General features: G+C 33.4%; 2 protein-coding genes and 1 non-coding gene across 3 annotated transcripts; 1 reads left to right on the top strand and 2 right to left on the bottom strand.

Moving 5' to 3' along the window:
* The first annotated feature begins 13 nt into the window (after positions 1-13).
* LOC122592592 (transmembrane protein 205) lies at positions 14-1782 on the top strand. Its single transcript, XM_043764861.1, has 3 exons — positions 14-366; positions 923-1142; positions 1350-1782. Exons 1-3 carry the CDS (start codon positions 176-178, stop codon positions 1563-1565), a joined length of 627 nt encoding a protein of 208 aa, XP_043620796.1. The 5' UTR covers positions 14-175; the 3' UTR covers positions 1566-1782.
* Positions 1783-3359: 1577 nt separating this feature from the next.
* On the bottom strand, positions 3360-3514 carry LOC122594717. Its single transcript, XR_006323080.1, has one exon. It is a non-coding gene; the product is annotated as a U4 spliceosomal RNA (small nuclear RNA).
* Positions 3515-5889: 2375 nt separating this feature from the next.
* Positions 5890-9080, bottom strand: LOC122591267 (phospholipase A1 PLIP2, chloroplastic-like). Its single transcript, XM_043763505.1, has 4 exons — positions 8429-9080; positions 7223-7816; positions 6722-7138; positions 5890-6599 (listed from the first exon to the last, which is right to left on the bottom strand). The coding sequence occupies exons 1-4, from the start codon at positions 9023-9025 to the stop codon at positions 6045-6047; spliced, it is 2163 nt and encodes a 720-aa protein (XP_043619440.1). The 5' UTR covers positions 9026-9080; the 3' UTR covers positions 5890-6044.
* Between the last annotated feature and the right edge of the window lie 3576 nt (positions 9081-12656).

Raw genomic sequence — 12656 nt, 5'->3', positions numbered from 1 at the left:
GGCACATTAGCAAAAACCACACCAAATAAACTGAATGACTGCGAGTTAGGTGGTTAAGTAAAAAGGGTGGGTTTGGTTTACCATAAAATTCAATTCAATTCAATTCAATCCAATCCAATCCAATCCTTGTTTTCAATACCAAATTCCAGAAAGAAATTCACCTATCAAATTGAATATGGCTTGGATGACACGGTTTCTAACTGCGATTGCTTTCTTAGCAATCGGAGTAATATTTTCACCGGAAACATTCGGATCAAAATCAGCAAAAATAACAACCTTTGTTAAACTTGCTCACCTTTTGTGTTTCTCTACTGCCTGGGGTGCGGCACTTTGGGTCACCTTCATCGGTGGCATCATCATGTTCAAGTAAATTCATTTATTAATCATCTTATAACTATCCATTTCTTTAATTCTATGTTTATGTGTGTTTATTGTAACTGAATATATATATATGATATGATTATTTGATGTTTGGAATTTAGGGCTAAATATTCATGTCGTGTTTTAGGGTTCATATCATATATATATAATTACCTCCAAAAGCTGAATTTTACATTAACTTGTCTAATAAACAAAGCAGTGCCCCGCCAGTTTATGATTACAGTAACTAGAATTAAAAGCTACATCATGGATATTAAGCTCAAGACTCTAGATATAGTTTTCATTAAGAGGATACTGGATTCTTGAAAAAAAAAATAAAAAAATGAATCGATAGGAGTGTTTAAGTTTTTTTGTTGCTCGTTTTAAAGCGGCTTAAAAATGTTATCTTGAACCCGACCCATTTTAGTTGTGTTTGCTCATGACCTAATCCCTTTTAGCCTCAACCCAAAGCTACATATTTTCGTGTCAGATTCTTGTCATGTTGGAATTGGCATCTTCAGTGAAATTAGTTGACTATTTTTTAAAATTTTTATTTGTATAGGAATTTGCCAAGACATCAGTTTGGGAATCTGCAAAGCAAGATGTTTCCGGCGTATTTTATGATGGTTGGTATATGTTGTGCGGTGGCGGTTGGGTGTTTTGGGTATACCCATCCATGGAAGTCTTCTTCAACAGCTGAAAAGTATCAGTTAGGGTTTTTGGTTTCTGCTTTCTTTTTCAATCTCACCAATTTATTCGTGTTTACTCCCATGACAATTGAGGTAACTAAGTGTTTTTGTTTTTCATTCATTTACCTAACTTGCGATATGACGGGTTCTATGTACTTAATATTCAGTTTGTTGGGACCATATGTTTGGTGTGAGTTAGTAACAATAAAATAGATTCAAGTGAACCATAAATTTTGCAATTCCATTCCTACAAGTTGTGAGTCAAGTTATGCGTTCTGATGATGAGTTTTATGGATTTAGATGATGAAACAAAGGCACAAGGTAGAGAGAGAATCGAACATCGGAGAAGAAGTTGGGTGGACAAAGAACCAGGAAGTTGCAAAGGTAAACCCGAAACTAGCAGCAATGAACAAGAAGTTTGGGATGATTCATGGACTGTCGTCTCTTGCTAACATAATGTCGTTTGGTAGTCTTGCAATGCATTCATGGTATCTAGCAGGCAAAATGGATCTCTAGACAATAAATACCCATCATGTTACAATGTGGCTTGTATGTTGATGACAATAATATGAACCATTTTCCTCACAGTGGCTCCTTCCTGCTGTAGTAAGTGATACCTGTTTTATCATAGTTAATCTTTTTTTAGACCCTTTATTGATGTTACAAAACAAAGTTTGAAGTGTTTTAGCCTGCAAATTAGTGTTATAAAGTCAAAATCTGATATTCACAGCTATTGGTTGTCTCACACTTATAGTGGTGCTTTTTGATTACTGCTGCTAGGCGTAAATCAGGGTGTTTTCTTCCATAATGGACAATCCTATTAGGTAGAAGATACATTCATATTTTATTTATTTATTTATTTTTTTGAACAGCGAGTTAGTAGTTAGTAATTAGCGGTTAGCATTCGAGACACCACAGTGACATCCAATTGGGCAGTATGCGATGCACGAACCACGCAAGCCTGGGATGAAACCCAGGACTCTCGAAACCCCCCCATAATAATCCACTCCTACAATGTAGGAAGTGAGATTCGAACCCTGGTGGTTTTCCCCTAGGTCAAAGACCTTACCAATGGGCTACCAACCCATTAGCAGATACATTCATATTTATAAGAAATTATAAAGAAAGCAGATAGCTGTCATTTAGCTTGTCTATAACCTAATGATATGCCTCTATGGAGGAGATACCTGAACTTAATTCCGTACAAACCACACGATGGGCCATATATACAGATCTGTATCGTTATGTGTCACCTTGTCTTGAAGATTGGTCATATTCTTAATGTGAATAAAGTTCTGTTTGTTTAAAGGAACTCTACTGATCTGAGAATCTGCCACAATTGTAACGTGATTAGTAAGCCGAGCTGGGTTAGTTTTTGAAATTAAAGACTTGCAAATATAGAGGAACTTAGACAATAAATAGCTCGATACTGAAGAGTGAACAGTGAGAACTTTGGTGAGAATGTGTACCGTGTGCAGGAAAAAGGTGCAGTAATACAAATGAAATTACTGGTCCAATTCATCATCAGGTTCTTATGCTTTAGATACATTAGCAAATGGCATACAGTGGTTTGGAGTTTAGACCAATGCACAGGCACAAGTGCCTTCCATTTAGCCTTTGGATTTTGTTAGACTTGTGAAACATGATAACTGTTCTGTATAATCGATTCATTTGTAAATTTAGCAAATTAATGTTTCTACTTTCTTTTAAGGCATAGGTTGCGCACTCAGTATGCTACTCTATTCGTAAAAATTTGTAAGTGTTGTGTTGGGAGTTTTATGAATGAACTGTCTAAACTTATCAACTAAAGGGTAAAGATACAACATAGTAAGTACCAAGAACCTAAAAAACATATAAACTAATGGATTATGACCAAACAACTATTAAACGATTTCCCAGTCAGCGTAGTAGTACACACTAAGAATGTGCCCAAACAACGTTGCAGTTGCAACACCATTACCAACGATGTTACTACAAATCAATCCAATGGTTGAAACTCATATTGTCCTCGTCTCCTCGATACAAGTTTTCAGAATGAGTTGTGTTTTCAAGAGTTGGTCGTATATACTATGTTATGTATTAGTATTATATTGGTATCATTGATTGACTCCCATCGCCTTGGCACCATTCCGCACTCAATAGTTTGTGATCTATTTTCGTAGATCCGGTGTACATTACAATAAGTTCAGAGTTCACATAACTAATTTAAGGATTTATTTAGTCCGTAATCACCCTTTATATAATGGTGTCAGCTTTTAGCCAAGGTAACACTTAAGTCACATATATAAATTGGACTAAAGAAAAATGTAAGACTTAACCCTTCAAGAAGGGAGTCCTTCCAAATATTCTCGACGGCCAAAGCAAAGCCTAAGCCGAGGAGGGGGTTTGGAAATAGTTCTCAACCAGGAACTGACGTGTCTCGATTTTGACTTCACTGGCTGCGTCTTTGCCCCAAGCGCAAGGATGGTTTTCACCATACTATACCCAATATCTATATCTATATCTATATTCTCTTATAAAGAAAAAGCCTAATTTCTATTTTAGGTAATTCTATCTTTGAATTACCAAAATTGCCCTTGACTTTTTAAGTTTAGCCCTTAATGAATTAATTTACACTCTAAATTTTTATTTTAATAATTAACACTTTAAGCTCTTATCTTCTATAAATTTTTACTATCACAATTACATCAACTTATACCACTTGACACAACCACTACCACGAATAGTACCATTACCGACACCACTAGACCGCCTTCCCCACCACTGTCGTCGCATTGCGCGGGTACTATGCTCGTCTTATATAATTTATTTATTATGCCTACTCCTCTTTGCAGGGGCGGACCGACATAAAATGTAGGGGTAGTCGAGGCTACGGGTCCGTTTCGTCCGTCAAGTGAAATTTTTTTAAAACTTTTTATGTTATGTTATGTATTGGTGCTACGGGTCTAAAAAAAATAGGATACTGGTAAAAAAAAAACATTTACATTTTATACATCGTTTAGGAAAAAAAAAAGGTGGAAATAAATACCTACTAATTTAATTGTAATATTTTAATTGTAAATACTTTTATAATTGTGGCCCAATCATAACCACACAATTATAGTTTATACACGAGTTTGATGAAGTTGTTTCCTGAAGTTATTAAGGTGCTTACGTATGTTAAATAGGATGGTGCCACTTTATCTAACCGAAATCAAGCATCTGATATCCTCTCTTATTTCAAAACATTTGATTTTTTGTTTTACTTTCACTTGATGTTAGAAGTTTTAGACCGTAAAAATATTTATTATGAAGAATTTTCTTTTAAAAGTTTTATTATTATTATTATTATTATTATTATTATTATTATTATTATTATTATTATTTTTATTCAATCATGCATAGAAAGCTTTTTGATTATTATTATTATTTATCTTATTGATGAAACAAGAATGAGAATAATGAGGATGTTTTAATTTTATTTTTTCATTTTTACAACTTATTTGTATTATTTTTTGTTTTTGTTTTTTTTCTTTTTACAACTTATTTGTATCATTTTTTGTTTTTAATTTTAGTTTTTTTTTTTACAATTTATTTGTATCTTCTTAATGAAAGTTTATTCAAAAGATAATACAAAAATATAAAAAAGTATAATTTTCCCATATGAAATATCATATCTATCCAACTTAATAAATAAATATAAATAAAACTTTAAAATTCTTAGTAACTAGTTTTAGAATATATTACACGAATGATACATGTAATTACGTGTTTGATACCTCACGTGCACGACACGTGGCTTGAAACGGCCAAATAGACATGTATGGTCCGAGTGGAAAAGTGAAACTTTGGGTATGATGAGTGTGAAAAATGCAAGTTTAGATATGGTCCGAGTGGAAATTTAAAAGTTTGTACCAAAAGAATAATTTGGGGTAGGTATCATCCGTGTAATTGTGCTACGGGTCATTTGGAATCCTAAGTCCGCCACTGCCTCTTTGTTGCCCATCCACCAATGTGGGAATAATATTAGCAGATTTTAAAATTGGGTCAACGATGTTATTACAAATCGATCCAATGGTTGAAACTCAGACTGTCCTAATCTCCGTGAGACAAGTTTTCAAATGAGTTGTTTGATTTACTCACATGGACGGTTCCTTGATTTGTTTTTTTTTTTCCTTCTTATTTTTATATATTTAGAATTTTCAATAGTTGGTCATAAATGTTATGTATTACTAATATTACTATTACGATTACTATATTTCTATATTGGTATCGTTTGATTGGTTGCCATCACCTTGGCACCATTCCATGAACTTTCCAGGAAACTTGGTCCTACACGAGTGTATAAGCTCACAGGAGACATTGTGGATATAGACCATTTGCTGAGAACGTGTACATATCCACTTAGATTTGAAATGGAAGCCACCCTAGCCATAGGGCAACAAAAACTTCAAAAAAAGGCAACATGGCTTGGTTTGTATATATCCAAAGCTGACTCCACAAATCAAGTGGTTCAATCTCCATATAATCAGCCAAGATGGCTTGTTGGAAGGGACCAAAAGGATCCGGACCATGACCTTTATTTTGTCTCCTTTATTGTCTACGCGTGGTCCTTATCAAGTTTATATAGTCTTTTACTTTTAAACCATAAAATGACATTTATGTGATGTTGCTGCCCACTTGATTCCAACATTTTACAAATCAAAGGTTGTTGCACCTACGCAACATGCATTTTCTTCATACGCTACAAGTCGTTATATTACTTTCGTATAAGTAATCATTAACCAAATAACCTCCTAATACAAAATAAAATGCACACTTTACAAACACATAAAAACGACATGACTAGGAAGAAAGTCGATTTTAATCAACATATCAACGATCTAAATTTTATATATATATAAATGTATAATTACTTTTTCCGTTCATGGTAATTTCCCGATCAATATTAACCAATAAAGAATAATTTTTTTACCCATACTTAAATGAATTGCTGGATCGTCGGATGCGTCTTATCTAACCAATGCGCATCACATTGCATGCTTGAACAAACAACAATCTTGCAGGGAGCAAAAGTATTACAAAGAAATGCATATGTTCAGATGCAACCAGCCTCGTGAATCTTTTCACAGACTCGCTTCCTGTCTGCAATACACCTGTGAACTTGACCTGACTTTGATCTGCTCCAATAGGACCCAGATCATTGTCGCGTGATGCCACCAAAGGCCACCAAGCACGTCGGCGATGTTCTCGTCTAGTTTTTCTTACAGATTTGAGCTCTTGACGGATCACACTCTGAACTGATACCAGGTATGATTCCATATCATGGTCCCTTTGAATTGTACCTGTTGAACCATACGCGCCACGATCACTCAAGATCTCCAGCGGGTGAGGTGTGTTCAAGAACACGGACTGTGCAGCTCTTGTTTGCTTCTCGGCTTCTATCACATCTGATACAGGGGAGGTCAAAATATACAGACCACTACCCGAAGGAAGGAGATCGTGATTTGGTGAATGTTTTGCATCTGGCTGCAGAATCAAGAACTCTCCCATTGGTGCATATAACAAATTCTGCCATAGAAACAAATTACTGGAATTAACAAATTGTCTGACTATATAAAGGACTAGTGCACAAAAATTTAACCAAACCCAAACTCCTAATAAAAAGTAAAAACAGCATAACATTTTGGTACCTGGTTAGTGAGGCATGGGTGATTTCGGAAATTTCCATTTACCGCCTTTAGAAGTTCAGCTACACGACCTGGGTATCTACAAGAAAAAGCTCGGGGTACAATGTCACGATGCATTGTTATTGCTTGGAGATGACTTTTAGGTAACCCGAGGTTATGAAGCAAACGGTTTCCTCCACACATAACTGAGGGTGCACCAAATGTTATAACTGGAAGTAAAGAAGAACGAGGAACTTGTTCCCTTATCAACAACATGAGATTTACAAGCAACGATAAGCTTCCTCCAAGAGAATGCCCAGTGAAACGGAACTTTGCACGATCTCCATAACGTTCAAGGTGTGCATGTACTTCAAGCAGCATTTGCTCGTAAATGCCCTTTGCAGCCTCATATATACCTCTATGCACAATCACATCCAATCCCTGAACATAACAGTACCTTAGTTAAAGATGTCTTTTGAACAAGATACATAATTAAAAAATTACAAATATTCACGAAAGTTATACCTCAAACTGAATAGGCTCAAAAAGCAGATTAGCTTGCCATGATGCAAGTGATTCAGAGCCCTGAATGACAAAGTATCTGGTCATACTTTCATCATCATCACATATGAACCATTCACAAGGCGAGGAATGCATTGACTTCAGATCATCAGCAACTGCCTGTTTCACTTCTTCCTTAGCAGCAACCACAGCAGTCACCGAATCGGTGGTTGCCATTAACGAAGCAACCTCTGCTTTTGTCATACCACCTTCACCACTTTTGTTTTCAGAAGACTTAAAAGGAATGATACTCTTTGTTTGAGAATGCAGATAAGAAGCAGCCGAGGCTGCAATATGATACGCTATAGAAGCACTTATCAGATTCTTACCTTCCTTCTCCTTTTCGTCTTCAGCCTTCTGTGGGGTTTCTTCTACTTCTGAGACTATTTCTTTCTCAGCTTTCAATGTCTCATCATCTTCCTTTTCCATATTGCTATCCTTTCCTTCCTGAATGGCCTTTTGCTCCTTCTCTTTCTCAGCTTTTTCAGCCAGCTGGGCTTTCTTTTCTATCGATGAAGTAACAAACCGCAGTCTATAATGTTTCAGTAGATTCCCAGGCTACAGAGAAACAAAAAAACATATATCAAGATCTAATTTTGATTGTAAATAGCACTACATAAAAAGCTTCTTTCTAAACCTATGTTCAAATAGCCCGAGAAACAATTTGATTGCTACCCAGATTCCAACTACATTGCAAATAATAGTAAGAATAATTATAGCTCTTTCAATTAAAGATCCCTAACCATTAACATTACTAATCACTAAGAGGAAAATTACATTTTGGTGGAACACACTATGCACATTTCCTCTCTTCGGGTAACTTTCTTTTGCATTTGTTTTTTAATGTTCAAATCTAGGCAGCTATTATGTGACATGTCATATCATCATCAACAGATACTAGTCGAGAATATGGAAATTGAGAATATGGAAAACAAACTTAACCCAAATTGCTAAAAATCAATTCATTGAACATATAAAAATCCTAGATCTAAACATCCTCATAACACCTTCAAAAACAAATAATAATAATAATAGAGCAACATTTTATCAAAATTGAAACTTTTATAATAATTTCTTAAGGAATCACCATTTAGTCATTTCGACAAACACCTACATAAACACTATATAATAATTAAAAAAAAAATTGTAGAAAGAATGGAAAAAGGTTACCTTAATTTGAGGTATTGAATAAGCTAAACTCCCCAAATAAGACATTTGAGAATACAATCTAGCTTCAGTCAAAGAAACTCTTCTAAGCAATTTCGAAAACGAATTCTTATCGAATTCGATTTCTTCATCTTTTTCATCATCATCAACTCTACAAGAATCACACTCCATTTCATCGAAAGCAACCTCCTTTTTAGAATCTTGATCTTCACCATTATCATTACAACTTTCTTGTTTTTTATCATTCCACAATGATCTTACATGAAGTATTTTCAATACCCAGTTTTCATTTTTCAAATTCAAATCATTTTCATTTTCATTTTCAATTTCTTCTTCATTTGATTCTTCATTTCCGTCAACCGATACGCCGTCGTTTACGGCCACCGCGTTTTTGTTGAATAAGGAATTGAATGGAAATTTTAAAGAAAAGCCCCATGGTTTTGATACTGATGGGTTTTCCGACGAAATTGCAGTGGTGGTTGTACGGTGGACGCTGGCGGTGGTGATTTGAGATGTCGGTTTACGCAGCTCGCCGGCGGTGGTGGTGGTGATCGGAGTTGTGATTCCTATAAACCCTGTTTTTAGATATATTCCATCCATTTGGTTTTTTAATATTTAGTTTTATTTATGCAAATTGAGATGAAAATTTATGATTTTATAGAATATGAAATCAAATTTTTATTTCAAATAAATTGGGAGAAGAATGAAAAAATAGAAAAATAAATAAATAATAATTTGTTGAGGTTTGATTTTTTTTGATATTTTGAGAGAGAAAAGGAGGGGGTGTATTGTTGCACGTTATGTATGAGGAAGCAATACAAGCATGCCATAAATAGGTGGTGCTTTCCAAAATCAAAACTTTTTTTTTCTCAATTAATTAATAATATTAAATTAAATCAGTTCTTCATAAAAAGAAATAATTAAATATACTATTTTCGATTCACAACTTTCCCAATAATAAAGAAATACAGATACAAATGTTGATATATTTATATTGAGCTAATGGATGGAAAAGTACTTCAATTTATTACTTTTTATTTTATCGAGGTTAAAAGATAAAAGACAAAAATGTGTTTTATGTTGGAGACAAAAACTGGTTAAAACATTTATTGTGACCTAAGCAACAAATTATCGATCATAATTTACTTTTAATTTAATTTATATTAAATAAATGAAAAAAAGATAATAAATTGTATACCATGTCATCATATTTATATCATCTCATATCAACATCTATCTCAAATGCAAAAGATAAAAATCAAACCACCCAAAATCATAACATTTTCTAAATTCAAATCCAAATCCATTTTCATTTCAAATCTTATCTCCTATTCAATTAACAAACATTAATATCTCAAAACTCACATATGTATAAACTCTCACATAATATATTAGACCCATTTAAAGTGATGGTGATGTTCACGTCGGCGGTTACAACTTTTGGCGGAGCAGTGGTGGTCAGCGGCGGTGAGAATGAAAAAACCAAGCGGTTAAGGTTTTTTATTCAAAATCAAATTGCTCTTCTTGATCGAAATCAAAAGAAAATCAACGAAACTGATATAAATGCGTTTTTAATTAATATAATAATGAAAACCTTGATTACTCCCCCGTTTCTCTTAATTAAGACACAAAATTGACACCAAAACACTCAGAAATTGATCGCGAACAAATCTTGACCAAAAACAGTAAGACACAAAATCCGTACCAAAACACTCAGAAATCCAATCCGCACAAACACTGACCAGCAAAAAGTAATTTTGAACCTCATCGGAAAATTCACCACTCGCTAGAAAACTCAACTGTCAATGAAACCTCATCAATCGGAAATCTGAACATATCATTATGTTCATAATGTTACTGCGGTCAAATCCTTATGAATTTCCGATTTATTCGATGTATAATGGGTGATTGAATTGATGAGAGAAGTTGTTGATCAATTTCGTTGATTTTCTTTTTCTCCTCTTATTTTATTATTATATTAATGAAATCAAATTGGATATATGGTCATGTGATTAAATGAAAGATGTATTCGAAATCAAAAGGGTTGTTAATAATGTCGTAAGAAGTATGTAGTGGCGGTCCGACGGTGGGGTTTGCCGGGATCTGAAAAGGGGGAGAGTGAGGTGAAAAAGAATGGAAGTATTTATTTCTGATTTAAATCTAAATATAATATTGTTAAGTGGGGTTCTTGGTGTACACATGATTGCCACGTAAGTAATGACCGACCCTACATGATGCCTCAGCCGGTCCGGACCTATAATAGATGTTTTAACCGGTTTTTGTCCCCAACATAGGACACTTTTTTCATTTAACCTCAATAAAGTGAAATATGACAAGTTGAGGTAACTTTTTAGTCAATTAGCCATTTAAGTTTCAACATTTCATCAAAACCAAATTACATTAACAACCTATATTATTCGCCACCGCCGCCATTACATCACCCCCGTCACCACTTCCACTGTTGTCACAATGCGCGGGTATGATTCTCGTAAGGAATAAACCGTTTAAAACAATTTAATATCATAATAAAAACTACTGTGAATCACTCATCTACTCTAATTATCATATTATAAAAATGTTTTGTAAAAGGGAATTATAAAAAAATAGAAATTAAATAGAGAATAGAAATGATTAAAAGATAATAACTATTTGAAAAGAAAAAAAATTTCATTGTTTGGTATAATATAATCACTCTATTATAATATAAATAATCAAAATTAATAGACAAAACAAATGAAAAGAAAAACAATGTAAGTTGATTTCATTCATACCATTCCTCATCATTTTGCAAAGAATTACGAGAATGAAAGTGTTTTTCAATTCTTAATTTTTGATTCCATTTAGCATTTTTTATCCAACCAAACAAGAGAAATTTCTTATTTTATTTTCACCATTTTCATTTTATTATACCAAACGATATAATTATTTCTAGTGTGTTTAATTGAGTATTACTAACTGGGAGTCGAAATATAAGTGATATGTAATATTTTAATTGTAAAAATGTAAAAGAATGTATACATGTAATATAAAACACAGAAAATGTTTTCTTTTATACCCATTAAATGAAACGGGTTTGAATGTAATTCTTGTTTTCATGTCTAATTCTTTTATTTGACAATTAAAGATTAATCAACTGGCTCGAGTTATTTATGGTTTTATCTTAGGTCATGACTTTGATTTTCTAGAGTGACATGTTCTGTAGGTTTTTCTATTAAATCACATATAACAGCTCACTGACTACATCTTGTAATTTAGAATATGTGTATAGATTCATCATTATATTGTGAGGTGTCTAGTGTTATATCTTATCCAACTTAAACTCATACTCATCAAAAATTTAATTACAAGCTAAAAGCAAACAATAGTGAGCAGACTACCCTATATGAATTTTTGTGTTAACTTATATATGCATTCTCCTCGTATCATATTTTGATAAAGATGTTACGCATTGTAAATTTGACAAAAATTAATATTAATATGATCAAAAAAGTTGGAAAGAAAAAAAGGTTTGTCTTGGAGGCCGGAGCATCAAGTAAACCGTCTTTATTTACATGTTTCACTAAACCAAGAAATCCATCCCTCTCACCCAATAAGTTAGGTTAACCAAATTAATGTGTATATTGCTCTAGAATACAGGGTACATTATCGAAGTTTGGCTTTGTGATATGACATTTTTTTTCCCTTTCCTTATCAAACTTTTTTTCCATCACACAGACTCTACTTTAGTATTGTTAGTTAATGTAAAATGGAATCATATGCAACTCTTAACAGGATATATTGTTCTAATAAAGGCACCCTCGATATTGTTGTTTACTCGGAGACATATAAATGGACCGAGGGAGACTTCGAAAACGCAATTGTTGTATGTGATAATGACAATTGTTGTATGTGAATGTTTTCAATTCTACTTCATGGTACAAAGTTGTGACAAGAATGAAAGTTTTATTTGGGTTATTATCTTGTTCCATTGCCGGGTAGAATGAAACTACGTATAACGTATCACATGATTCAACCAAATATTTAAACAAGGGAATCAGTTTTTGAATGTGCCAAACTGGATATACGAAACTCTAACGTACTGCTTAATTCAATGTGAAATTTTTAGCGAGTCTTTTAATCCTAATTACCTCCTCAATGACTTAATTTATACTATGTAATAAAATAAATCACCTTTTTTCTTTCTTAATTTTTATTTTTGAAAAACCAAAAATACCCTTCCCTTTTATTCATT

This window comes from Erigeron canadensis, chromosome 3, assembly GCF_010389155.1.
Source record: "Erigeron canadensis isolate Cc75 chromosome 3, C_canadensis_v1, whole genome shotgun sequence".
Classification (NCBI taxonomy): domain Eukaryota; kingdom Viridiplantae; phylum Streptophyta; class Magnoliopsida; order Asterales; family Asteraceae; genus Erigeron; species Erigeron canadensis.
The sequence above is the reverse complement of the archived record's forward strand: the minus strand, read 5'-3'. Positions and strand labels throughout refer to the sequence as shown.

Coding starts and splice junctions, on each gene's coding strand:
- LOC122592592 (XM_043764861.1), top strand. CDS start 176: ATGGCTTGGATGACACGGTTTCTAACTGCGATTGCTTTCTTAGCAATC. Junction 367..922: donor GGTGGCATCATCATGTTCAA/GTAAATTCATTT, acceptor TTATTTGTATAG/GAATTTGCCAAGACATCAGT. Junction 1,143..1,349: donor TTACTCCCATGACAATTGAG/GTAACTAAGTGT, acceptor TTATGGATTTAG/ATGATGAAACAAAGGCACAA.
- LOC122591267 (XM_043763505.1), bottom strand. CDS start 9,025: ATGGATGGAATATATCTAAAAACAGGGTTTATAGGAATCACAACTCCG. Junction 7,817..8,428: donor ATTCAATACCTCAAATTAAG/GTAACCTTTTTC, acceptor GTTTCTCTGTAG/CCTGGGAATCTACTGAAACA. Junction 6,600..6,721: donor ACCCATGCCTCACTAACCAG/GTACCAAAATGT, acceptor TTTCTATGGCAG/AATTTGTTATATGCACCAAT.